This window comes from Poecilia reticulata, chromosome 16 (assembly GCF_904066995.2).
Source record: "Poecilia reticulata chromosome 16, P_reticulata-male-v2, whole genome shotgun sequence".
Taxonomy (NCBI): Eukaryota; Metazoa; Chordata; class Actinopteri; order Cyprinodontiformes; family Poeciliidae; genus Poecilia; species Poecilia reticulata.
This window is the reverse complement of record NC_088845.1, coordinates 28,260,288-28,287,862: the sequence shown is the minus strand read 5'-3', so window position 1 is coordinate 28,287,862 and position 27,575 is coordinate 28,260,288. Positions and strand designations below refer to the sequence as shown.

General features: G+C 39.6%; 1 protein-coding gene across 1 annotated transcript; it reads left to right on the top strand.

The window, feature by feature from the left end:
• Window positions 1–27,325, top strand: ibtk (inhibitor of Bruton agammaglobulinemia tyrosine kinase). Its single transcript, XM_008431925.3, has 29 exons — window positions 1–181; window positions 890–1,791; window positions 2,569–2,665; window positions 2,857–2,981; window positions 4,569–4,679; window positions 6,837–7,007; window positions 7,179–7,296; window positions 7,599–7,779; window positions 7,875–7,998; window positions 8,256–8,433; window positions 8,674–8,827; window positions 12,823–13,207; window positions 15,912–16,168; window positions 16,261–16,347; window positions 16,445–16,527; window positions 17,346–17,383; window positions 17,479–17,575; window positions 17,674–17,775; window positions 18,902–19,019; window positions 19,296–19,356; window positions 19,681–19,808; window positions 20,788–20,900; window positions 20,999–21,144; window positions 21,367–21,497; window positions 21,639–21,737; window positions 22,512–22,667; window positions 22,814–23,014; window positions 25,505–25,637; window positions 26,012–27,325. The coding sequence occupies exons 2-29, from the start codon at window positions 1,468–1,470 to the stop codon at window positions 26,135–26,137; spliced, it is 4,044 nt and encodes a 1,347-aa protein (XP_008430147.1). The 5' UTR covers window positions 1–181; window positions 890–1,467; the 3' UTR covers window positions 26,138–27,325.
• Window positions 27,326–27,575: the final 250 nt, after the last annotated feature.

The following is a 27,575-nucleotide window of genomic DNA, read 5'->3' as shown; positions in this document are numbered from 1 at the left end:
ACCAATCGCAAGTCTTGATGTTAAGTGGGTGTTGTTACCTAACCTGCGGGATTTTAGCCTTGACAAAACTGGGCACAATTTCAAAACCTTCTAAAGTTTCTCATTTGCAATTATGACACCCTGGATATACGTCGCTAAAGTTACTTTCTCCGTATCCTCTTTTTTCTTCATCTAGCGGAAGGTAAGAGAAAAAAACATCTATCTATCTATATATTTTCCTCTACCGCAGTAGCATCATCAGGCTAGCTAGCAATGTTCCCCTAAAGAAAGCTAACACAACAGTGTTTATTAGATACTTAAACTAACGAGGAGAACAGTAAAGACCCCTTTATGTGTTTTTTTCCTGAACAATTGTCTGCTTCTATATTTTAAATTACACAACATTCTGAAACAATTTGAGAAGCTAACAGCTAACCGTTAGCTTGTGTGATAGCTAGTTGCAAGGTAGCTTAACGGCAAACATTTCCTATGTAATTAATATTCAATAAACTTTTATTAAGTTGAATTTGTTTTACGTGCATACAGTATTGGGATATTTTAGAAACTCAAAGAACCTTAAACTTGATGTTAGCCGGCTAATTTAGCTTGTTACATAATGCTGAAGTTGTGCATTTGTAACTTCGCATCTTACGTGTCCACACTCAGCAGATCTAAGCTTTTAAAGTTGATAATTAGGTCAAAGTTGTTATTACCCGAGTCATTTTGACATTCCGACTATGTTCTAAGAACTCACTCACCCTGTTCTGATACAGTAAATGCTTCACTAGAATGACTTCATGGTGTTAAAGGAGCCAGGAAAATATTTTGAAGTAGCAAAACGTTGTTTCCACACACAGAGTGTAAGTTTTTGTTGTCCTTTCTTAAATACTGCCTTTATTCTTCTCCCCAGGTGCATTCTACAATTATGGAGTTTTAAAACCAGGAGCGTGAGTTTTGGGGGGGAAAGGTGGCCTTTCCCCTCAAGTTGGATGGTTGGGTTGCTGGACGTGGTGGTCAGGGGGTTTTGAAATTGTTGCTATTTTTTTATTTATTTATTTTTTTTCGTAAATGGTTGGATAGAAAAACTATTTTTGCAAATTTTTTGAGATGTACATTTTTGTATGACGTGCATGTTAAGTTTTGTATTTATTGAATTCATCATGCCGGTGTATGCCGCAAGCAGCCTTGTGTGTGTTCGACCCTTGATCGAAATGGTGGACTGAAGGGAGCCACGGAAAAGGCTCTTGGGGTCGCTAGGGTGCGGTGGAACCTCAACACAAGCACAATTCTAGCGCTCCAAGCCACTTCGACAATTTTCAAAAACTTTCCTTTCCTCCGAGAGCTTCTTTTTGTTCTGCAAAATAATTGAGTCGCAGTGTTATTGGTTTGTTGCGACGAGTCTTGTTTACAATTGTGGGTGGTGGGCTGTCAGAAAGGCTCTGTGACAGAAGCGCAAGAGAGAATTTATTTTTTTTTGAAGAGGCCAGGATGAGTCTGGCACCTCTGGACTGCACCCCGAAATGCCGGTCCCAGCAACATGCAGACCAGGTGGTGGCGGCGCTGACCAGTGGCTCCGAAGGGAAGCTTCGGGCATTCCTGGCTTCACACTGCCACAATGCAACCAGCCTGCGCGACGCTTTTGGTCGCACGGCCCTTCACCTGGCGGCCTCTTTGGGAAAAAAGGCTCTGCTGGAGTGGCTGCTGAACGCCAAAGGGGCTGATCTGATGTTGAAGGATAAAGAGTCCGGCTGGAATGCGCTGCACCGCAGTGCCTTCTATGGACACATCCACTGTCTCATATCGTTGGTCAAGGTACGTGTTTACGAATTATGAACTCTTCTTAATTTTGGAGATTTTCTACAAAGTGATCTTTTCCTCTAATTTTTTTTACCACACTTTGCATTGCTGTAAACATACATTTCAATGTATTTTATGACTACTTTGTTCATTCTCAAGTGAAAGTGAAATAATGCAACGTTTTTGTATTTTTTGCTTTCTTTTAAACTTTGCCTCAGAGCGGGACAGCAAGACCAAATCTCTATAGCTGAACCTGCCGTAGATCAAATAAAATTCATGTGTTACAAAGGCCTAGTCAAAGTCCAGGTCTGAATCCAATTTGGAATGTGTGACAGGACTTCAGTCTGATGGAGTTTGAGCCATTTTGCACAAAAAAAGCTCTCCAAATCCTCAAATTTGTTGACATACCCCAAAAACGTTGCAGCCAAAGGTGATTCTAAAAAAACATCTACTCAAGCAGGCGGAAAAAAAAATTGCTTACCAATTTACAAACTTTATTTGCAAAGAACAAGATGAAAATCATTTAAGATATTTTTTTCCCTTTTATTTCTGTGATTCTTGATGCTGAACGATCACATTAAATCCTCATAAAATGCTTTTGGTAAGTCGGTGATAATTTGACAAAATAAAAAAACATGAAATGAACTGAAAGTGAAAGAAGCAAAGAAGCGATGAACAGAATAACATTGTGACACAGAAGTTGGTTGGACTAACTTCTTCCAAAGTGAATATTTTTATATTCATTTATCTTCTCTTTAATTATTGTTGTTGTTAATTTTTGATCATGTGTAGCATGGTGGACTTTTGTCCACCCTGGACAAGGAGGGTCTATCTGTCCTGGACCTGACGATGAAAGACAGACCTGCACATGTTGTCTTCAAACACACCGGTAAGAACATTTGAGACATTCTGCATCATCTACTTTTGTCTTTTTGGACATTAAACTATGCTTCCTGTGTAAATGAACATGTTTTTTATTTAGCTGCATAGAAGAAGAACATCAAAAGTCTTCTAATAGTTAAATAAACGTGTAGAGACGGTGTTATTTCCGTTCTTGTAACGATCTTTCCTTCACTGCAGACCCAACCGAAGTGTACATGTGGGGAAGCAATACTAATTTTAGTCTGGGCCACGGCAACCAGGACAGCCGACATCACCCTGAGCTGGTGGACGTGTTTGCCAGGACCGGAGTTTACATCAAGCAGGTAAGAAAACTCCTCACTCCTCAGGAGAGATTGACTCATTATTTCCAGCTCACTGCACTAAAAAGGACTTCAATTTCACCTTGTTTATCAAGAGATTGCCAACATATGTTACATCAATGTTCTTTAAAAAAAATTGCACTTGTGCTTTGGAGATAAGTTGCAATTGAGGCTTAGCAGATAACCACTCCCCTCCCTGGAGCCCAGCATTACACAACCTTCTCCTTAGGGTTTGTCAGCATGTTTTTTTCCCTTATGGCTGACTCATGCTGCCTCTTGCTTTTGAATCTGCAACCCTTGGGAATATAAGGTATTTTTTTGAAAGTTTTGACACTTTTTTTTTTTTGCTAGCAAGCCACTAACATTGATACTAAATGACTAAATGATTTTATTTTTTATTTTTTTATATGTTATGTTAACTGTCTCCACTGGCCTGGTCTCAGTTTGTGACGTAGTAGATTCGGGTTGTACTTTAACTGTTTAGAAATTTGAGGTTTGAGTTTGCAGAATCTGTTCTCTTTATGCCTAAAGGATAGAAATTTGAGTTTTAACATTTTAAGCTAAGAACACGCCATGCCACTCTCTTTGCAGATATACAAAATATTTGGATGTTTTTTTTACTGAGTGTTTCCAGTAAATCTTTTGACAATGTTGACGACACAATTTTTCAAACCAACTGAAGATGTTAAACTTGTGAGGGTGTAGGGTTAACACTTGAACCACCAAGTTCAAGGCAGATGTAGTCAAACGGAGCATGATCACCATCATTTTTCCTGGGAGGAAATTTAATGGAAAACATTTTATCATTTGCTTCATTTTCAGCAATCTGTTTGAAAAATTTATATCACCATGCAATTAACTGCTAATAATTTGTAGATTTGTGTGCAAAAGTACCACTCAACAAATTCCAAGTTAATAAAACAGACACTAAATAAGCTATGAAGTTTTGTGTTTTTGCTTCACAACTTGTGGAAGTTTTTCCAGGTAAGTAGTATTTCGCTCGCAAATATCGAGACTGTTTTGAATTAAATAAGTTTTGGCTATTTTAATGTCCCTTTTATTAACAGAAGAAACTTTCTCTACATGTTTCTTCTCGCAAAACGGTTTTCTAACATTCCCCGTGGGTCGGGTAGATCCGATGTCATGGCCACACAATGACCTGGCAATGTAGAGTGTAGGCTTTGTCTTTCTAACCTAATCCAGCAGGTGCTAGAGGTTAAATATTAATTCCACAAATGACATGCTTTTAATTAAATGAGCTACGCCGCTGTGCACGCGTGTGTGCGAACGTCCACATCAATGAGATTCTTCAGAAAACATCCCTGCGCTCTATTGAAGGCTTGAGGGGCCCAATGTATTAATAATGATGTTTGCTTTTCCACTTGTGCCCTGGCCTTTTATTGGTGTAGTGTTTTTAATGTCGCTACATGAGAGCTTGGCTGGATGTCATGGAGGGAGACTCATCAGAGCCTCCAACTGCGAGGTCAAAGTTCGAAGTATTGCCCAGTTACAAAAAGCTTGCTCAGAATATTGCTTTGTACAACTACAAGAAACGGTGAAAAATCCTAATTATGTATTTTCCTCCTGTAGGTGGTTGTGTGCAAGTTCCACTCTGTGTTCCTGTCTCAGAAAGGCCAGGTGTTTACCTGTGGACATGGACAAGGTGGAAGACTGGGTCATGGGGATGAACAGACCTATCTGGTGAGGTTTGACTCATCACTCAGCACTTCGTCACATACCTTTCTCAGTAACTACCAAGAAACACCTGATCTCCTCAGTCACTATTCATCCTATGAGCAGAGGAAGGCGTAGATCTAGATTGTTATCAAATTTGTGTTTTACTTGTGTTGGGTTTTTAAGTTTCCTTTATGTTGAGGGACAACATAGAGAAGTCTCAGTGCATCCACACATAAGTTCATATGTCTAAATTTAAGGTTTTAATGTCTTAAATTAATGTTAAGAAAGTCACTTTGCCTTAAGTGCATTAATCACAGGTCTTGAATTTTGTCTTGACAAGACTATTTAATCATATAGTCTCTGGACGTTTTTTTTTTTTTTTTTCCTCATGGGACTTTTCTATCAGGCAAAAGTTTCAGTCACACCCAGACATCTACATTTTGTGTGACGCTGGACGGTTGAGGCTACTAGCAACTCACTGCTAAAAAACCCTTGCTAGCTATTTAATTAGCTCACTTTTTTGTGTCTGTTGTAAGTGCAAATTTATCGCCAGTTGATTGGACGAAGTTCTTACATTTCTGTGGAGATACAGGTCTTGTATGTTTTTGCTCACATTGGTCTTAAAAAATCTTAAATTTGAGCAGGTGAAACCTGCAGAAATCTCGTTTTATGCTCAGTATTTAAAGCAGAACACAGCTTTGTGCTCTGAAGTTATTTAAACAGCAAACTGTAACCACCAGCGACTTGGCAAAAAAGAGACACAATTCTGATGTTAGGCTGCAGTTAATAGTAAAACTTATTTAAAGTGACAATATTCTAATGCATCCAAATATTTTCAAATATATTCTTATTCATTTACCTTAATTGTGTTTAATTTTGATGTTTATGTAAAGACCCATTCGATAAAGCAGAATATTGAACTTTCGCTAAGTGAAACACATTATATAGATTAATTGCACACACATGGATGTTTGAAAGCCTTCATTTTTTTGTTAATTGTGATTTTCCACTTACAGCTAGTAGAAACTTGACATTTAAAATTAGAATATTGAACAAAAACAACAATTAAAAAAAAAAACAGAAATGTGGGCGTAATGACTTGCTTAAAGGTTATTTTCAAAACCTTCGTCAAAACTCTGACAGAGGTTGTCCCAGCGTTGTTTGTCCTTCAATAGAAGGCAGCGTGACCCCAGGAGTTCTCTCAGCTGACCTCACGGCTTTTCTCTGGTCCTTTTTGTCTGAAGCGTTGCTGCTGTCACGTCAGAGAATGATGCTCTATCAATGGTGCCTCTGTGGAAAATGGAGAGAGATGCCGGACTGAGATGCGGCCTTTTTTTTAGGGTGCAGAAGTTTAAAGGAGGATTGTGTAATAAATCAATATCCCGAGCTTTGGACACGTTAAGGCTCAGGGTAACTCTACAGAACTCAAATTTTCCTTTTATGAAGGGAGCAAGAAGTTGTTGAAAAAACACAACAAGAAGTCATTTTTCTCTCTTTGACACAAGCCATGTAAGTGGCGCGGTCAGAGTTAATAGGAGGATTGTTAGAACTACATGGAAAGCAATCCTGGAAGAAAAGCTTTTAGACACAATAAAGGACTTGAGAGTGTGGTGATGCTTCACATACTCATAGGAGAGCAACTCTAAACATGAAACCAAACATGCGGTTGACTAGTTTATATCAAATAATAGTTGTGTGTTAGACTGGTCTGCTCATAGACCGATGTAGGACACCAGTCTTTTCAACAATTAATAACTTTTCATTGTTGAAAAGTTATTACATTCAATCGGAACTTAAGCTACTTTGTATAAAAAAAATTTAAAATAAAGGACTTAAATTTCAGTCTCTACATATGTAAAGATGGTAGAGGCAAACCCAGAAAGATCTGTAGTTGCAGTTGGAACGACTCCAAAGGTTTTGTTCGGGGCTGGATACGAATACCTGCCACACTTTTCATATATTTGTAAAATAAATACCATGTACTATTTTTCTCTCTGTTCATTTTTAGTCATTGATTTTTGTTGGTCCATCAGTCAAATACCTGCAGCTTGCTTTTGTAATGTGACAAAATGTGAACATTTTAAAGATGTACACATACTTATGAAGGCACTCTGTTTGCAAATATATTGACTTTTTTTCTGTTTTGTGATTTATTTATTTTTTTCTCCTTTCTGTTTGTAGGTCCCTCGCATGGTGGAGGGTCTGATGTCCCACCATTGCTCCCAGGTGGCAGCAGCCAAAGACCACACTGTGGTGCTGACAGAGGAAGGCTATGTTTACACGTTTGGTCTCAACACCTTCCACCAGCTGGGCCTGACTCCTCCCCCTGCCTCTGCACACGCTCCTAAACAGGTGAGGAGGGGGGGTAGCTGACCTTTCAGAACAACAAACCCCCCCCCCCCCCCCCAAAACAATGGGTCATGGCTTTCCTCTTTTTTTTGTTTTGTTTTGTTTTTGTTTCACGTCATACATGTGCTGTTTTTTATTTTTATTTATTTATTTTAATGTTGTTATTATTATCAGGTGTTCTCCAAAATGCTGAAAGGCAGGGCGGTGATGGGAGTCACTGCAGGGAGGTTCCACACGGTGCTGTGGACCAGAGAGGCGGTGTATACAGTGGGACTGAATGGAGGGCAGCTGGGTAAGACTCGGCACTGAAATCAACAAAACTATTTTCAGATGCAAAATATGACTGAACTATCTGGTTCGATTGGGATGAAAGCCTCAACATGTAGCACTGAAGTGTAAAAATTAATCGAGACTGAAATATTATGCAAAAAAACCTTAGCATGGAGCCTTGAATAATCCTTTTTTTTGTGTACTTCATAAAATAATTGGTGTAAAACATTAAGTATGAAGTATTAAAATGCATGAATGTGATCAGTGTGTAGCTAATTCGGTAAATTTCAGATGGATTTTTGCACCACTCTGTGTGATCTCTAGGTTACCTGCTCGACCCAAACGGGGAGAAGTGCGTGACGACGCCCCGTCAGGTGTCAGCTCTGCACCACAAGGATGTCGGCATCGCCATGGCAGCGGCTAGTGACGGAGCAACTGTGGTTGTGACTGGGAAAGGGGACGTTTATCTGTTGGCTGACTACCAGTGCAAGAAAATGGCTTCCAAGTAAGAAAAACAAGAGTAGTTATAGACATCTCAGCTTGTTTTAAAAAAACAAGAAAAACACTTAAAATAACTGTGGATTTTTTTTTTCTTTTCAGGCAGCTTAACATCAAAAAAGTCTTGATCAGCGGTGGCAGTCTAGACCATCGGGTACATCCGCAGATCTTGAACGACAGCGGAGGGGAAAAGATTGCCATCTTGGCATTGGATGAAGCAGGGAGAGTAAGTCAGAGCTTCTTACACACATATAAGCTGTTTATATAACTTCAGAAGCCTGAAGCTACAGATTTTAAACGCTGTCCTCCAAACACAACGGATCCTGTTTTCCTATATTTTCATCACCGCCTCACTCCCCCTATAGTTATCCAACCCTTTCTATACAGTTTAACAGGGGAATCTCTAAAAACAGCCGTACCTTCATGGTACAGTCCAGGTGTCGGCGATGACTAAGAGTTGTGTAACTCTCCTGTCTCCGTCAGGTGTTTTGCTGGCGTTCGTCTGGCAGCGCGGTGAGACAGTGCAGGTGGGCGTATTCGCGTCAGGTTTTCATGTCCGACATCGCCCTCAGCAAGAACGGCATGATGTTTGTGACTCCCGACGGGGAAGGCTTTAGCGGCGTATGGGCCGGGGAGTATAAAAAGTACGGCGAGAAAAAAGGTGAGGAGTGACCCCCCCCCCCTTTGTTCTCCCATTTAATTACATTTTATAATCCACTAATAAAGTGTTGTGGTTTATTTAAATACGAAGCTTAATCTGCTCCAGTTGTCTTTCTTCTTTTATTTTTGTCAGAAATATAGACCAAATATAGATCTGATTTGTTTGGGGGGTTTTTTGTTGTTGCTTTTGATTTGGTCACTTCTTACCTTGTTAGTTTTGCTGAACTGTTGATTTTTCCAGAGGTCAGTGTGGAGGTTTCTGGGCCATCGGATGCTGGCACCATGTACGAGCGAATCCGCCTGGAGAAACTCCCTTTGGTCCACAGAGCCGTCAGCATCACCATGGACTCCAAAGGACGAAACTTTGGAGTTCTTCAAGCTGACCCCAGAACCAGGTGTGAGATCAACCAGTTGGAGCACAAATTCACAAACTGTACAACTACTCATCCAGCCAAAGTGAACTAGTAGGGGGAGAATTTTTAATTTCTTTCAGATTTTTATTGAACTTTTACAAAGAAATGCAGATTCAGTGATGTCTTGCTACCTGGGGAAGTAAAATGTATTTTTAAAGTTATTTGCAGGTGCAATTTCACCAGCCAACAGAGTGACTTTTTAAAATGTTGACTTTAATGGATGTGGTGAGTGAGGAGTCCAAATATGACGTTGGCTTTTTGTGCATAAATGTAGCTGTTCTGAGTATGAGGGGCTGTTTAGGACAAAATCTATGTTTTGTCTCTCACACTACGAAAGACTCACGCACACTCAAAAAATACTCAAATTGCGCATACACACTACTAAAATGTCCCACACGCCCACAAGTTTTCTCCCACATGCATACACAAAATCCCAAAATTGCACATACACCACTAACATGTCTCACACGCACACAAATTTTCTTTGTCGCACATAAACACTGTACTAACATGTCGCACAAGCACACACAAAATACCAAATTTGCGCACACACGCATACAATATTTCTCTCAGGCATACACAAAATACTACAATTGCGCACATACACTACTAAAATATCACACACGCAAGCAATTTTTTTTGTCTTAGTCACAAGAGTAAGATTGCACATATAAACTAATAAAATATAGACCCATTATTTTGCATGTGAGAGACTCAGTTTTGTATGTGTGAGGGACATTTTTTGTATGTGTGAGAGGTGTCACGGAAGAGGCGGGGCATAATTTGGAAATCAGATCGCGCATGCGTTTTACCACCGTGAAGTTAGCTTCAATTTGGATATTGGAGCTCCTCAGTGGAAGCGACGTCTGCTCAAGGTTAATCCGATTTATGAACGCTAATTTCGGCCAGCCGTTTTCTACCGCTCCCTCCTCAAGGGCTCATCGGTTCTCTTAGGGCTCTACTCCGGCTTTAGAGCCGAAGTAAGCGGCCTTAGAACCAGCGTTATAGAGCCGGAGTAAACGGCATTAGAACAGGCATTAGAACAGGCGTTAAAGTCAGCGTTAGAACCAGAGTGAGCTGCCTTATAACCAGCGTTAGACCCGGCATTGGAACCGAAGTAAGCGGCCTTAGAACCGGTGTTATAGAGCCGGAGTAGATGGCATTAAAACAGGTGTCATAGCCAGCGTTAGAGTCAGAGTGAGCGGCCTTAGAACCAGCGTTAGAGCCGGCGTTAGAACCGGAGTGAGGGGCCTTAGAACCGGTGTTATAGAGCCGGAGTAGATGGCATTAAAACAAGTGTCATAGCCGGCGTTGGAGCCGGAGTGAGCGGCCTTAGAACCAGAATAAGCCCTAGGTGAACCTCCAAGCGCTTGAGGAGGGAGCGCTAGAGAACATCTGGCCGAAATTAGAGTTCATAAATCGGATTAACCTTGAGCTAAACGCCTCTTACTCTGTGGAGCTCTAATAACTAACTTGAAGCTAATTCACTGTGGTACAACACATGCGCGATCTGACATCCAAATTGTGCTCCGCCTCTTCCGTGACACCTCTCACACATACAAAAAATTAGGGCTGTAGTGATGCAATGATCTCACGATATGATGCACAATATTCTGCTCACGATACGATGTATATTGCGATATTCAGCAAAGGATACAATTCGATACGCTTTTGCAATTTTCTGAAAGATTTTTAGAGGGACGGAGTGATTTTGGTGACATTTTGTGACTGTTTATAGAGTTGGATTGAATTAATTTAACGGAAAACTGATTAAAAGCACAAACTACACAATACCTGGCTCTGGTTGGACATGGACACAGACTTAAAAGTCGACAGCTGGACAAAATGAATCAAAGAAGTGGTGAGAAAACATGTTTCTTTTAATTGAAACAGTACAAACTGTAGCTTACATGCATTTGTGAAGTAAATAAAGTGCACCAAGTACCCTGCTCTGAATAGTTTGATACTTTTTTAACCTTGACACTTAACATCTGAAGGAATCACTCTAAGCCTGATGACCTAATCACTCTCCTGGCAAAGCAAGCAGTGAGTGAGCAAGGTGATAGTTGGATGTTACGATACTTGCGGATGAATATCGTTTTTTTTCTAGAAAAGAAAATATCGATGTATATCGCAAAATCGATATTATTACACAGCCCTACAAAAAATGTCCCTCACACATACAAAACTGAGTCTCGCATATAAAAGAATGAGTCTATATTTTATTAGTTTATATGTGCGATCTTGTGGGTAAGACAAAAAAATTGTTTGCGTGTGTGATATTTTAGTAGTGTATGTGCACAATTGTAGTATTTTGTGTATGCCTGAGAGAAATATTGTATGCGTGTGTGCGCAAATTTTAGTATTTTGTGTGTGCGAGATGTTAGTACAGTGTATGTGCGACAAAGATAAAATTTGTGTGCGTGTGCGACATGTTAGTGGTGTGTGTGCAATTTTGGGATTTTGTGCATGCGTGTGAGATAAAATGTATATGCGTGTGTGACGTTTTAGTAGCATGTACGTCAATTTTAGGATTTTTTGAGTGTGCGTGAGTCTTTCGTAGTGTGTGAGACAAAATATAGATTTTGTCCTAAACGGCCCCTCATATCTAAGAGTCACTATCTACTTCATCAGAATTTAGTATTAATAGTAATTTTTTCTTTATGCGGGCTGATTATGAATTTGTCACAAAGTTGACAGTTATAACTCATTAACTCTTGTTTGTTTAAAAATATTTTTGGTAAAATTTTTTTTCCCACCTGTTCAAACATCTTCATCAGTTGTAAAAAAAAATCCTCTTACTGGAAAATCTGTGTGCCTTTTTCTTTATTTTATTACTGATTCCTATATTCTTTAAATGCAATTGTGTTAATCATAGAAAATTAGGAATATTTTCTGTCTAAAAGCTGGGCCAGGTTAATTAAATTGTTCTTAAACTGATTTAAGTTTTTATTTAAGTGTAGAAAAACGCTGAATGTATATAAATTAATTCTAATTATCCACATGGTTCCATTATGTAGGTTTAATCGGATTTCATACATCTCTGGATATGAATTAGATTCATTTGTTTAGTAAAGTGCTTTTTAACTGAATTGAAATTGAAAATGGATCAATTTCAGTGGAAAGTATGAGCTTCAGAGTATCAGAGCTAAAATACAAACAAGACAAGAAATGTGTAGTTGATTTGTTGTTAAGAAACGGAAGCGAGATGAGAAATCTCATCTCTACCAATAGATCATATTTTTACTGGTTACTGCGCCATCTAGGGGCGGAAACAGGGACATGTTCATCAGACATTTCTAAAAGGAATAAATGTTTACAAAAGTGCAGCGTCGCATAAGGAAAAAGTGCAATAAGAATTGTGACATGTTAACTTTTGAAAAGCCAGTAACGTCTTTCTGCTTTGAGTTCATGGCAAATATAGACCAAATATAATGAGCAGGACAGGAAACAAAATATCAATGCCAAATGTATTTATTAATATAGCACATTTCCATTAGCTGGAACATTTGCACAAAGTGCTTCACAAATGAAGGAAATTTGATTAGTAGTAAGTGAAGCATGAATAAATATATTTGATGTATATTTCCTTGATGATTTCGGTGGTGGGATTTGAGAAAATGCATTGTTTCGTAATTTGTGACTGTATTGTGTTTTTGTGATGTAAAGCACTTTGAACTGCCTTGTTGCTGAAATGCTATACAAATAAACTTGATGTGACTTTAATAACTAGCTAACTTTTACTGCAATTAAGTGAAATCTTTGAGATCTGCACTGTTCAATGAAACTGCGACAACAATAAACTTACAGTATGTAATCATTATGAAGACCGTAGCACTATATAGTCATGTTTCTAACAGTTTATTTATAATCATAGGAATAAAAATCTTTATTCCTATGATTATTGTTCAAAATGGCTTAATCCCAATCTGTCTGAAAATGTGTATCTTTTTGTTTTCCTTCTCTGTATCTTCCAGTTTGTTTGAGGTGCCCAGCATCTCTCCGTCTTCCTTCGCCCAGCACTTCCATAGTCTTCTGGAGGAGGCGGACGAAACGGACAGCATCCACGACGTGACGCTTCAGGCCGGCGAGCGCAACTTCCCCGCTCACAAGTACATTCTGTCCATGAGGTCCGAGTTCTTCCGGAAGCTGTTCATGTCTGAACGCTGCGACGTTAAAGAGGAGCTTGACAAGGAGGTGAGACGGGGCGAAGACGCCGTTGGGTGCGACTTGTTCATTCTGGAGAAGATCGCGGTGGACGTGCTGGAATACGCTCTGCACTTCATCTACACGGACTCTTGTGAGCTTCTGGTGCACGGGGCTCGACCCAGAGGCTCAGGGACGTCAACAGGCCAAAACCAGGTTAGTGGAGAGCTACATTTATTACATGTATTTTTTCTTTCTTTCTTTTAGGTACAAGATTTTTTTTTTTCTGAGGTTAGTGTGAGAATCGAGCAGCAATTACAGCCTGATCCAATATTATGTTTCTTGAGAATCTATCCCTGAATCGGTAAGATCAGGGATAGATTTTTGCTTATGAAGGCTGTTATGATCATGTTGTGGGAGATGAGGTTCCTTTTAATACATTTGTGTCAGACTACATTTCTCTGAAAAGTTTAAGATTCAGAATAACAAACTTTTTAAAGTAAAGTTTTAGTGTTGAAGTACCTGAGGACTGAAATATTATACCTAACGAGGACATTGTTGTGATTGTATTCTGGATTTGCTACATATCTTAAATACTTTGTTTATACGCTGTACCTGTTTTGTTCAATTATATACATTTAATCATTTAAAGTTTTTTTTTTATTATTCAAACCTACATAGAAATATAAAATAACCCAAGGTGGTGGTGGTGGTGGTGGTTGTTTTTTTTTTTTTTTTTTTATCTGTGCACATTCTTAATTCCTTAATCCTTAATTCATGTATATAAAATTAAGGTTTTAAAACATCTTAAATGAATTTTAAAAAAGTAAATTCACTTCAGATACATTAATCACAGGTTTTAAATGCTGTCATGATTTCACTATTGAATCTCATTCCATAAAGTAGTTTTTTTTCCCTCTGGACTTTTCTGTCACTCAAACGTTTAAGTCGCTTCTTTATTGCCTTCTGTAACTTGAGGTGGTCAAGGCTACTGGTAACTAGCTGTTAATATATTCTTGTTAACTAGCAAAGGTCTAGTTATAAGTCTTTAATAGCTGTACCCAGTATTGCTAGCAATTTTGCCTTGCTAATACTGCTGGCAAGGCAATATCAGTGTTTACATAAACCTACTGTGAGGAATTATGATCCTTTAGAGAACTCTAGGTGAGAGTTTAAAGCCCGCCGGGTTAGCTCTGGTTGCGCAGCTCTATGTGAACCGTAGGAATAACTCATAGCGAATTCGGAGGTCGCATTGTGGAGCGGTGAGAATGATTTATCTTTGTAAACGAACAATTATATGCGCCGTTTACATCTCAACACACTGCCCAGCGTGTGGCTCTGTGTCTGTCTTCCCTGTAAAGTTTATGGTCCCGGTTGGCCGGAGAGTTTGTGGATAACGAGCAGCGCTAACCTCATCATGCAGGTTCAGCCCGGTGAGGAGCTTTCGCGCTCTCCTCGTAGTCACGCATCACGCTGATTTTATATTATTTTATTGTTATTTTTAGTATTATTTTTCCGGTTACACGATGCATCAAATCATATCAAATGCGTTGTCTACTTAGAGTCAAAGCGCGCGGCCGCACGGAGATCTGAGAAACTCGTCCCATAAACTCAACCAACCAAAATAGTTTCTGTGACGATTAAAAACCTCAACAGACACAAAATGAAAGAGTTACTAAAACCACATTAGCAGCACTGAATTAAATCTCCCGTTTGTTGCGCATACCCATTGCTGTGTAGTGCAGCAGATTACCTCATCATGCAGGACCGGTCCAAGGCTGTATGAGGCCTTGAGCAGACTTTGACTTAGGGGCCCCTCTTGCTGCTAAAACATCAGCACCTCTAACAACTTTTGTGTTAGATTTAGTGAAATATGACAGAAGGAAGAAGTTTAATTGGCCAGCCTAAAAAGCAATAAGTTGTAATCGCAGTTTACTAATTTGTATTTGTAAATTCAAAGATTAAACTCACAGCAACAGATTGTTGCTATGGTAACAAAACAATCTAACTATGAATATTGTTCATTGAAGTTTTACAAAGTAACCTTGCCAGCTCCTTAAAATCTTGCATCTAAATGTTAAACAATTTAAAATCTTTTAATTTATGTATGCCTAAACAATTGAATCAAATTTAACAGCATTGATAATCTCAATAAACAAATGTTACATTTATGCATCTGTGGTCTGTTTTAAAATATAAGTGTTTATGGGGCCCTTGGGGGCCTGATGGAGCCACTGACTTAATTTGGATTAAACAGAAGTGCAAATTTGTTGTTTTTAGTCTAGTTGTGGGTTTAAATAGCATTTCACTGGAGATGTATTCCCGTAACGTATAATTACACAGTAATACTTTTACATTTCCTGTCAACTTAACATCTTTTAATACAAAAACATGGTGGACCTCCAGTGGACCGACTCGACGCCCTGACCACCGGGCTTAGCAAGTTTTCTGGGGGAAACCCTGCGATATCATACCCTTGCTAGCTAGCAAAGTACATTAGCAGCTATATCAGCAGGAACCATTGGTTCTGGTTCTGGTTCCTGCAGTGGAAAAACTGTCTAGCTAGCTCTTTTTTGTGTTTATCATGGTCTAAGTGCAAATTTATCACCACTTGGTTGAATGATATTCGTCTTTGCCATTGGCTCACTTCTGCTGCCATCCCCTATGATGCTACATTCATTCTGGCACTATGATGGTTAAAGTTGTTTCTTTTGCACGTTTCTGTCATGATACAGATCTTAAATTTCATCCATAATGTCTTAAATTTGAGTTGCTGAAACCTGAAGAAACCCTGCCAAGCTTGATTTTTTTTTTTTCTTCTTCTCTCGTCCATCTTCGGGATTCACCTGAACAAACCGTTTCCTCTGATTGTGCCAGGCTTATTTCATTTAGACTGTGTTCCTCTGTCTCTGCTGGCCAGGACTCAGAGCACGAGAGGCTTATCAGCAGTCTGCAGGACCTGGGGCTGAGAGGTTGCTCAGCCCTCGAAGTGTACCAGTCCCTTTCACCTTCAACCAAAGGTGACGCCGACAAGGCGAAGAACAAGGGCTCCAAGTTGAGCAAAAAGGGGAAGGGAGGCAAAGGTGACAAGACCAGGGCCAGCGAAGGAGGGGCTAACCCGGTGAAAACCTTACAGGCTGTGGCTAAAAAGCTGGGCCTGGGGAGCCTGTCGGCACGGTGAGCAGCTGTTTCCCCTCTCTAAGACAAAGGCAGAATTGATTTAATGCCCTCAGTTCTAATAAATAGATATTTTTATTCCCTCCCTTCAGACTGGATGGTGTGAAGTATGAGAATGGAAAGATTAACGTTGTACAGAAGAAAACTGGCAGCAAGCTCAAATTTTTCCAGAAAAAGTGGTACGTATAAGAGTTAATTTTAGTTTAATAAAAGTAAAAAAAAGAAAAGAATGGTAAACAATTAAGTATATACTTGTATGTTGTATTGTTTGTGCAGCACCTATCTTTGTGATGTCACTCTAAAATCTGATGATGGAAAAGAGTTTCCATGTCACAAAAGTGTCCTCTGTGCAAGACTAGGTAAGAAACCAAGAACGACTGCTGATTGGTAATTTTTCCTTACAAATTATATACAGCATTTTACACGGGGAAAGCCAATTCAGAAACAGAATGTCTTAGGTCGGGAAGATTATAAATTTCAATCTTCCCTAAAGTCTTTCCAATACATCTCAGTTCCCAATCATCCAAATTAGTTTGGTCGTTCCACTGAGCCGAAACTAGCAACTTCTCCAAGATCGATTCCATCCGGTTAGTGAGTTTTGGAGTCCTCATCTCTGTCCACACAAACAGCCTGAGTGTTTGCTAGTTCAGCCAAGTCCGTCACAAATTTGTCGATAAGCCAGGAATACACAAACTCCAAACAGCAGAAATCCTGTTATCATGAGTAAATCCAGGGTGAATCCCGCAGGGTGTGTCCCTGCAGGACATGAGGGCTCTCCTGTGCCCAGACTTCTCGTCGAAAATTTGATCAATTGCATTGAGAGATCGGTTGACCAGATCCATAATTTGTAGATTTGGATGAAGTGCAAAGAAAGGCTCCCAAAATCTAGAAAAAGACAGGACAAGAACAGAGCAAGCAGGGCAGACAAGGGCAGGGAGGGAGCAGAGGAAAAAAGTGTCCGCCTTCGAGAGCAAGAGAGAAGATTAGTTTTTGTTTTTTTTATCCTTCCACTATAAATATGCTCTACCTGATGCTTTTTCATAAAGTTACAGCAAAACTTAGTTAATATCATCATAACACGTCAGTTCAGACATTTTCAACAATTTCTGAAATTTTTTGCGAATATTTTGATCCTCATCCATCATGTTTCTGCTTTGTTCTTGTTTTTTTCTATCAGAATACTTCAACAGCATGCTTGGAAACCCCTGGATTGAGGTTCGAGATTTGAAAAATAAAATATTTCTGTACTCTTTACCCGCTGAGCATTTCCTTTAGCAGTTTATCTGACGTGCTGTGCTCCTCTCTTTCAGGCAACATCGTGCTCAGCTCTGGAGATGCCCACCAGCTCAGAGATCCTCCAGGTCATTCTGGAGTATATTTACACAGATGAGTCTCCCACCCTTAAAGGTCCTGACTCACATTTTGATTGATTTTTCTAACGGTTGCCGGATTAGGGTTGGTCATAATGGCTTTATTGTTGCTTGTTCTGGTCCTTATCTCAACAGAATCTCCCAACGTGGAGTTTGTGTGCAACGTGCTGGTTGTGGCCGACCAGCTGCTCATCACGCGGCTGAAGGAGATGTGCGAGGTCGTTATCACCGAGAACCGTATGTTCTTTGTCTTCCTCCTTTTTCCATCCACAGGAAGTGCTCTGCTATTCTAACCTGTGGGTGTCTTTAAGGGGGGTTTTATGTTAAAAGAGCAAATTCATTTGTCTTCCATTAGAAATTCTAAATTGGTTTAAGATTAATTCATGTTGATACAGTGTTTTTCTTTCTTTCTTTTTCCCCAGAGGGTATTTGGCTAATTTGCATATAAGCTGTTCAATCCAGGCAGTTTTTAATGTCTGAAATCAGTAGCTGGAAAGCCATTTCAGGATCAGAAAGCGAAGAAATCCTTTGGCTCTTTATTAGATTTGAAATTAATTTTGTGTGTTTATTTAACAAAGATAAAACGGCAAAGTGAAGAAGCAGTGCATGAACAGACTTTTGATTTGAATAGACTCCCTTTTGATTGTAGAGTAGTTTGGTTTACAGAGGAATTCGTGATGGATTCAGTTGCAGCAGGATGCTTAGGTCATCAGCCTTCAGCCACCAGGATTCACAGTTCAGGAGTTTGTTTCAAATTAATGCTTTTGTTTTTTGTGGGAACTTTACCACCCAACATGCTGATTTAGGGTTTTAAATACTAATATTTGGTTGTTTTTAAAAAGTGTCCTTTTTTTTAATTTCTAACTGCTTAATGTTTTGCAGAAATTAACCTTGATGTGACATTTCAACCCTTCTTACTTTGACCTTCCAGGGTTGGGGGCTCACTTGCAAAAGAGTATTTCTAATGTCTTTCTGTCATTTCTTCCCTAATGTCTTATAAACCTGGGGTTTTCAAACTGAGAGCTGTACAGCCTCCTCTTTTTATACATTAAAAAAAATTCCTGGGGCTTTACAGACATGTGCACAGTTAAGTTTTCTGGCTTACTTTTCCCTCATGTCATGCTCCCCATGCCCCACATTTTGAAAATCCTTTTATTTTCGTACTGCTTATTGATTTTTTAATTTTTTCCCCCCTAATATTTGCTAAGAAATAAGTTCTGAGTTGTTGATTAATGGGGTACTTACTTGTTGACGCATCTGTAACTTGTAGCTTTATAGACATAGTGTGACAGATATAGATATACTGTTGGAACAATGCATAAACTGTTGTTGCATTGATGCATATCTCCCCCCCTCCCCTCAGTGACCCTGAAAAACGCAGCGGTGCTGCTGGAATTTGCCACCTTGTACAACGCGGAGCAGCTGAAACTGTCCTGCCTGCAGTTCATCGTCCTCAACATTGGTGCCCTGCTGGAGTCCAAGTGAGAATCTGAGTCAATACAACAGCGTAGCTTAGCTAATTCATACCACCTTATCAAGTTTAATATTTTTAATGGCAAAGAAAATAAAGCTTGGAGCTACAGAATCTTGTGTTATTGTAGTATTTAACTTAATTCAGTAGGTATTTGGCTGAACTTTTGTGTATATTTGGTAAAACCTTTCTCTATTTATATCCTAATCGGTGTGATATTAATGTTAGAAAATAAAAGTGTGTGTGTGTGTGTGTTAACTCCTTTATGTGGTTGTGTCGTCCTCAGGGCTCTGGATATCCTCAGTGAGGAAGTCCTCGTCGAGCTTTCTGCAGCTTACAGACGGGCGGTGAGTTTCATCTCAGCGCTCCATGCTGTGTGCTCATCGGGCTCGTTACTTTGCACTAGATGGATGATTGTTTGGACCGGGTTCTGGGAAGCTTCAAGGCTCTATCAATGCCTCGGGCTTTTTATCCTTTTTCCTCGAGCCTGTCATTAGCAGCTTTTCCAGTTTGACAGAGGACATTTCTCTACTCTGACACACACACACAGCACAAGAGAGAGAGATTTATTTTAATGTTAATCTGAAAGAAAACAAAAAACACAACTGTCTCATTTATTACTTTAAACAGCTGCTGGGTGTGTTTTTGTATGTGGAACTGCTTGTTTTCAGATCCCTGCAATGCAAAGGCGAGTCATCACGCCGTATCCCGGAGCACCAGACCTTAGTGCGTATGAGGAGGAGGACCTGGACTCGGCATTCAGCCCCAAACCAGAGGGGGAACTGGATCAGTCTTCCAGGTACAATAAGCAATAAATACACTAGATAATAAACTTTTTTTTTATTGCAATGAATGCATATGTAGCTTTATTCAGAAATTGCAGTAGGAAAGGTTTGCAGTTTTATCTGTGTAATAAAATGCAAAAAGTTCCAGTCAGAATCTCACATACAATCATTATGGGAATGAATGCTGATTTTAAACAGTTGTTTTTCAGGGCATACTGATTCTACTGAAAGATTATTATTATTGTTATTGTCATTATTTTTTGCTTTTGTGTCAACAACTGGTGGCAGAAATGTAATTATTATTGCAGATCAGAGCCTCACAATTTGCATAGAGCTTCACATGTAAATACACCACTTTTTTGAATTTATGCAGATGTTTATTACACATAGACCTCTACTCCTCTGTAGAATAGTACTTGAATGTATGATCACTATTTTGGCAGAATTTTATTCATTTATTTTTTAGGCACTTATAAAAATGTTCCACAGATGTTTAATCAATTTGGGGTTATGGTCGTTCTAAAAGCATAATACTTCTCTGCTTTATGAATTTTAAAACACAGATTTAACGTACTTACAATGATGGTTAAATTTTTTTTTAATAAAAGTCAGTTTTTAAGACTAAAATACAATAATTATTAAGGCACCTTTATTAAAATAAACTATTTGGATATTGAAGACAATAGGAAAATACTTCCATACGTCAGTGTCACATTTTTCAGATGCAAATTAATTACTCAAGAAACCAATTTTTTTTTTCTTTGTGTAGATTAGTCCAATCATTAACTTTGTCCGTCAAGATAAAATTAACTATTCTACTTTCAAGGCAGAGTGGAAAATGGTTCCAAAACCTTAATTAATTGTTCATTAAAGTGAACTAAAAACACGAAAGTATCACTCTATATTTAAAAACCTGTAAATGACGGTTTTTATATGTGAAACTCACTCTCCAAAATAATATTCTGATCATATTTATTCATCTTCCGTTCTCAGAGAAGTTCTGTTGAAGAAGGCAAAGGTGAAGGCAAAAAAGAAACCAAGGAGACGCTCTGACAGTTCAGGAGGCTACACACTCTCTGAAATCATTCAGAGCCCTTCTGCTGCAGGTACGCGCACACACACACACACACACACATTTGTACCTGTATTATGTACATTTTGCAGCAAGTTGTTCTAGTAAGATGCCTTTCTTCTTTTTGTCCAGCGGTGTCTCCTGTTCTGGTTAAGACGGGGAAGGCCAACTCCGCAGAGTCTCTGCAGGAAGTCCTCACGTCTGACTCGGAGGGCAGCTACATGGCAGTCGGCAGTCCCAGAGACATGCAGTCTCCTGTCTTTCATGACAAACCGGAGGTTGTTTTAACATCTTCATTATGTTCAACTATTGCCTAGAAGAATAAATTCATATTAATTCTTAGTGGTTAAAACTTTCATTTCTGTTCATAGTCCACCTTTAGCTTTAAAGCACTTACATTCCGGCAGATGCTTCAAATTGTTTGAATAGTATGAATATTCTTAGGTCTGGTTTTCTAAAGCTGCTATTAAATCAAATACTTTTCCTGCTCGTTTCTGTAGGATGAGCGAGCGTTCAGTCAGAGACTGAAGACTCCACCCAGCACACCAACCTCCCTGAGATCCAGCCTTCCTGTTCTCCCTGCAACTCCCCCGACTTCCATCCCCAAAAACCTCCCCAAGCTTATTGCGTGGTAAGGGATATTTTCTCCATGATCCACGCATTTTATCACTTTTTAATCAAGTCTTGGTAGAACTAAGGCAACTGAAATGTAGATGGTGGATCTGTGGCACCGTTTCCTTGATGCCAACAACTCTGTTTCTACCACCTGCAGTCCCGCTCACGCTCCTCCAGTGTTGGATCTGAGAACCATCATGGATATGGAGGCCAGCTCTCTGCAGACTCTTGGTGCAACTCCAAAAAGCCCCGGAGTGTAAGGAGACGGCTTACATACTGAGTGGATCAGGGCTGGAATGTTTAATTGTGACAAATCGATTATTGGAATAATCATCAACTTTTTTTTAGTAATCAATTAATTATTAATTGGGGAATGCAGAGTCAAAACAAGGCCATGAGCTTGTTTTTTCGCTCCTGCAGGATGTCCTAATTCATCTGAAAGAACAATATTGTCAGCAGTAATTCAGCAAAAACTCCACAAAAAACATGCACATTTTGGATTTAAAATAATAATAAAAAAAACTTATTTGTAAATGTTATCTGCCAAGAACTCCTCAATTGGCAGATTTAGCTTCAAATGGTTCAAATCCTATTTAAAAAATCTATTCCTTTGCTTTTCATTTATTAATTGGTAAATCCAAACATAATCAACAAATCAGCCCTGCACTGTGTTGGTGCTACGTTGAGCAGAAATGGCTGAGCTTTTCACAAGTATCTATTTAACTGCAGATGTATCCTTTGCTGTAAATAATCAAGTGTATACAAGACAAATGTTTTGTTGCATTTTGGGCAATAAAATATTATATCTTTTAAGGCATTTCTAATTTTGTATTAAAAATGTTATAAATTCCAAATTGTGCCAATTCTTTTAGTTGATTGATCATCTGAATAATCAACAACTAAAATGATTTGGTTGCAGCACTAGAGCAGATGCATTTACACAACTATACATGGTGTTTTTAAGCTCATCATATTTTTAGATTTCATTGTCCTAATTCAGGTGTGTGTGTGTTTTCCTGTGTGCCTGCAGGGTGACCTCCAGCGTCAAACACTCTGCTGTTTCCTCCAAACTGTCCCAGAAGCAGAGGAAGATGTTGGCCATGGCCAGCAGAGAGGCCAGTGTGGATTCACCTCCATCTAAATCGGTGCCCATAGCAACGCCATCCAAGAGCAGCGAGAAGGCCTGGTGAGCCAACTGATTAAAAAAACAAACAAACAAAAAAAACCTTTTTAAATCGTGCTTTTATTATTGGGGTTTGTGGGATTCTTTTTCTCAACTCAAAGCTTTTTATCGTCGTCAATATTCCAGTATTTTCTGTTGCATTTCTGCAGGGCAACAGCTGTCCAGTCCCCTCCTTCTTCATGCTCATTTCGGGCTCTCGTGGAGGAGGAAGAGAACCGTTCAGCCAGAGTGGGTCACCCGGGACCCCAGCGGGTCCAGAACGCCTTGGGGACCTCCGCCAGTGCCACACCCGCTGCCCGGAGGGTCACGTTCAAAAACAACGATGGCGGCGAGCCGGAGAAGCCCACTGGGTGAGCAGGATGCTTTCACATTACTACGCATGTCACCGTGGCAACAAATTTTTACTTCAATTAAATTATTTTAAAGAACATCTAACATTAATACAGGAGGATATTTTAAATATCCAAAATAAAACTAAACTAAAATCAATAAATAAAACAAATTAACCCCTCCCTCCCACACACACACACCATAAATAAAATCCATTATGAAGTCTGTGCAAATAAAATATTAATCATCAAAATAGAAATTATTGAGCTCAATTGAATTTATCATGTGACTGGCTAATTGACAGACCTGCACATTGTCTAATTTAACTGGTTCAAATACAAAGGCCTGTCATGCTGATACATGGACCTGAAGTTATTGTGATAAACGATAATATTGTTGTTTTTGTGACCATTTTCAAGTAATATAGCGCCAATGTCATAATAATGCAAGATCACGTTCTCATCATACTTTAATTCTAATAAACCTTCAACACTGGAACTGGAAAACATTTTAAATATCCAAAAATAAACACAACAGAAAAAACTAAATTATGAAGTCTCTGTGAACAAAATAAATAAATAAAAAAGAAGAGGCTAGTTGAGACCAAAGCCCCAGACTGAAGACTTGTCATCCAGCTTTTGGTAAAAAAAAAAAAAAAAGAGGGGAAAAAAACAACCAGTTCTTCAAATGGAAATTGAGTTTGTTTTATTTTACCATGAGATCAATTGACTTATTGCTTATTGTGAAGGGTCTACAAGTGCGTTTTTAAAAAAAAGAATCTGACACAAGTTGGTATTGAAATTAGCAGAGCTTCTTGTTTTTTCTGCTGATTTCCACTTGAAGGCACTGTTGAGGTATTTATCACACAGTCATCACAGTCTGCGGTTTTTATTTTTACTTTACTGCATTTCTATTATATTATTGCTATTGGTGGCGTAAACATACTTAAATTGATCTATTCCAAAAGCGGATTCAACAGAGAATCATCATATTAACATGAATGTATTTTTTATATTTATTTCAGAGCAGGAAAACCAAACATTTTTCAGACGAGTTTTCATAATAAGTGGTGAAAAAAAAAATAAATAAAATGCCGTCGTATGTTACTGGTGGAGTCGTTGACGTTAAGTGCTGGGGTTCCTGGAGTTTCTCTGCTTGGGAGGCATGGAGTGAGGGAGGATCTGGGTGAGCCGAACGGCTCCGAGTGACCCGATGCAGCTGGGTTGACCTGCCTGTGGAGACAGAGTCACCCTAACCTTTACAGCCTGTCTTGACAGCTGGATAAACACAGTATACACACACGCGCGCGATATCCTGACCCGAGGAAATGTTGTGCTTTGCTGTTTATACGCTATCTGACCCCCAAAAGAAGTACGCTGTGATTATCATTTGTTTACTGGATTTGAAATGTCCTGCTATAAGCAGTTTTCATCCTGGATTGTAACAAAAACATAAATAAATAAAACATATTTCTGGGTGTTTAACAGCTGCAGGACTCAGTCAAGTGGAGGCGGTGATGCAAATCAGAAACGACAAGGGCAGTCCTTGCGTCACCACGTATCACGCAGAGCACGGAGCGGGTTTAACGTCGAGTCAGGAAGCCCTGGATAATCTCAGCCGTGCTTTTCCAGACCCACAGTCCGATTTAATAGAGATGCCTCTCTAATCTTTGATTTGACAGACCGTCAGACATTTTTTCCGTCTTATGTCTTCAGCGAGTGCTTCCCGAGGAAACTCCTGCTCGTATCATTACACTGGCCTGGCTGCGGTATCCGTATAACCGAATGCTTCTGACCACATTTATAGCGCTTTGCATAAGCGCTCATACCTCCTGTACTTTTTTGCGACATCACTGCCAGGAAATTCAATTTATTTCATTGGGATTTTTTGGGTGTATAATCATGAAGTTGAAGGAAAATGATCCCCAAAATGTGAGAAGTTTGTCATTTGTTTGCATACAATTTCTGTCAATGATTTTTAATATCAATTTGATATTGAATTCGATTCGTTATGTTTGGGATTATTTTACTGAAAGACGAACCCCTGCAAATAATTTTATTTTCACTTTTAGCAGGTTGTCTGCTCCAAAACTCTTCAAAGTTGACAGGAAATTTGAATGCGTCACTAAGGGTAACTAAGTGTTATTGGAAGACATTATTAACAATACCTAATCACCAACTATTAAGTCTCAAAACAGGCAAACATACATCAAATACAATATACAGTTTTTGCACAGATTAAACACAGGAGTAAAGTTAGTTGAGGTGTTGCCACGTAACGGTCAAAATCCATTCCTCAGCCTTATCCAGAAGTTTTGGCTCATAAATGAACACCTGAACTAAAGCGAGGTTGGAACGAAATGTGAGAATGATCGTCATTCAGAAAATCTGTATGATCTCTCGTATGAAATGAAGTCAAAGCCGGGAGTTATCGGGACGTTCCTCGTAGCGTGGTGTGCAGCGCTCTAACCCATCCTGTGCGTCTCCTCCCTCCTCCCTCCTCCGCCTCAGGCCGTGGGTGCTGGGCGCCGTGGGCAGCCCCCCCCTCTCCTCCCTGGTGACCTTCGCCTCCATCGTGGAGGAGGAGAAGCAACAAGAAGCTGCGCTGATCCGCAGCAGAGAGAAGCCGCTGGCGCTCATCCAGGTAGACGACAAACAAACGCACTCCTTCGCTCCCGTTTTGATTCTAAACTAGGACTACATGGTGGTGGAATGTCTGCTCCTTTTGTCTGCAATCTGTTCCCGTCTGGCAGATTTATCTGTGTAACATCTCCGTCTTGCGTTGCCGTCGAAGCCAGACTCCTGCCACTGCCTTCACTAAACACTTTTTTTTTTCTTTTCTCCCCTATGTGGCTTTCTGGTTTCCATTATCTTAAATGCTCCTTTACCGCTATAAGACTTTCACCGTCAGCGTTTCCCGTTTTCACCCACAAGTGAAATGTGCTTTTGCTGAACACATTATCCCATCTCATAATCTGTGGGATATTTTGCTCCCCCCCTGGTTCCCTCTTCCTGCAGATTGAAGAGCGAGCCATTCAGGACCTGCTGCTCCACTACAAGGCGCGGGACAACCCAGATGAGCTGATAGCGGTGGAGACGACGTCCAGAGGCCCCATGGCAGCCCCAACCTGGCACAAACACTAACGACGGGCGGGCCTGGGACGGCACATCAGCAAACCGTCAGAGCGAAGAGTTTGAATCCAGATCCTCCCCACTGTGTGTTTCTGCTTTGCTGCTGCTCCGCGTCTTGCTTATTTCAACTTGAGAGAGCGGCAGCTTCGCGTGTCACAAAGCGCTCCTAAAGCAAACGACTTTTAGAGCTCATAGTTCTCAGCGAAAACAGTAATAACAAATTTCCTTCATAAATCTCTTGAATCTCGTGAAGTTGCCAAAGAATCAGGAGTTTAAGCTGCAAAGTGGGTCCAAACTAAACAAAGGGGGCTTGTGTGTGTCTGATAAGTGAAAGTTCTCGGTTTAATTATGAAAATTTAAGAGTGCCAAACATCAGCTGGTAGAGCTTCAGCTTTAATTAGTGGGAAATGTCGTAGAGGTGCACTGATCGGCTTTCTCCGGCCAATACCGATTTCTTTCTTTCTTCTTTTTTTCTCTTTTGAGGTCTGATTTGCTGATTGAGATTAGTATCTGTCAACTAAAAAATATAGGCCATACAAAAATGTGCTTAAGGTTTGTTGGTAGATGTAATGTAGTAGTTGAGAAAATCCAACAGAAAATGAAGGAATTATAAGTTTACTCTTTTCTGCATCAAAGCACAAGTTCGTCACTTTTTCCTGAGTTTGCCCAAACTCTGAAACTGCATCAGCATTTCACGCATTTAATGAATCAGAAAAATTCTAAATTTTCTTCTTTTTTTTTAATGCATATTTCACCTGCTTTCTAAGGAGAGGTTTGGCCTTCTCGTCTTGTCAAATTGATGGATGTCCTTTTTTTGTTTTCTTTTTGATGGCAGATTTGCTCAGTTGCACTGTCATCAGTAAACTGATTACAAGATCAGCGTCCATAACGGCAACTAGTGTAAATACATGATTTGCTATAGTTACACGTGAATGCTAAACAAAGTGAGACAGCATGTTGTTGTGAAGCTGGTTTAAAACTGTGATTTAGAGACGGCGACGTGCGGATTTAAATCTTTAATTCAGTAAATGACATTTTAATTTTTTGCGTGTGGAAGCCAGTGTGAGTTTGGTACTTGAGCTTTAGACCACATCATTTCTTTACCTACCAAAATGTTTTGTTTTTTGTGTGTCTAAGACATAAGGATGTGGAAGCAAAACTGGCATGCAATAAAATAAAATAAAAAATTGCAAAAATTCATCTGTTCAATGAACTTGACGTGTATTTTTATATTGGATTTAAGTGATTTAGATTAAAGCTGACTTCCATCGTCTCAATTTCCCATCAAAACGTCCAATTGGTGTTTTTTTTTTCATCAGAAATAAAAATAACATTTAAACCCCCCCGACCCCCCTCCTCACATCTCATCACGCTACATCGGCCCTGAATGAGAGCGGGACCATTATGAAGTCTCGGTCTGTGATTAACTGCGATGACCCTGATCTCGGCA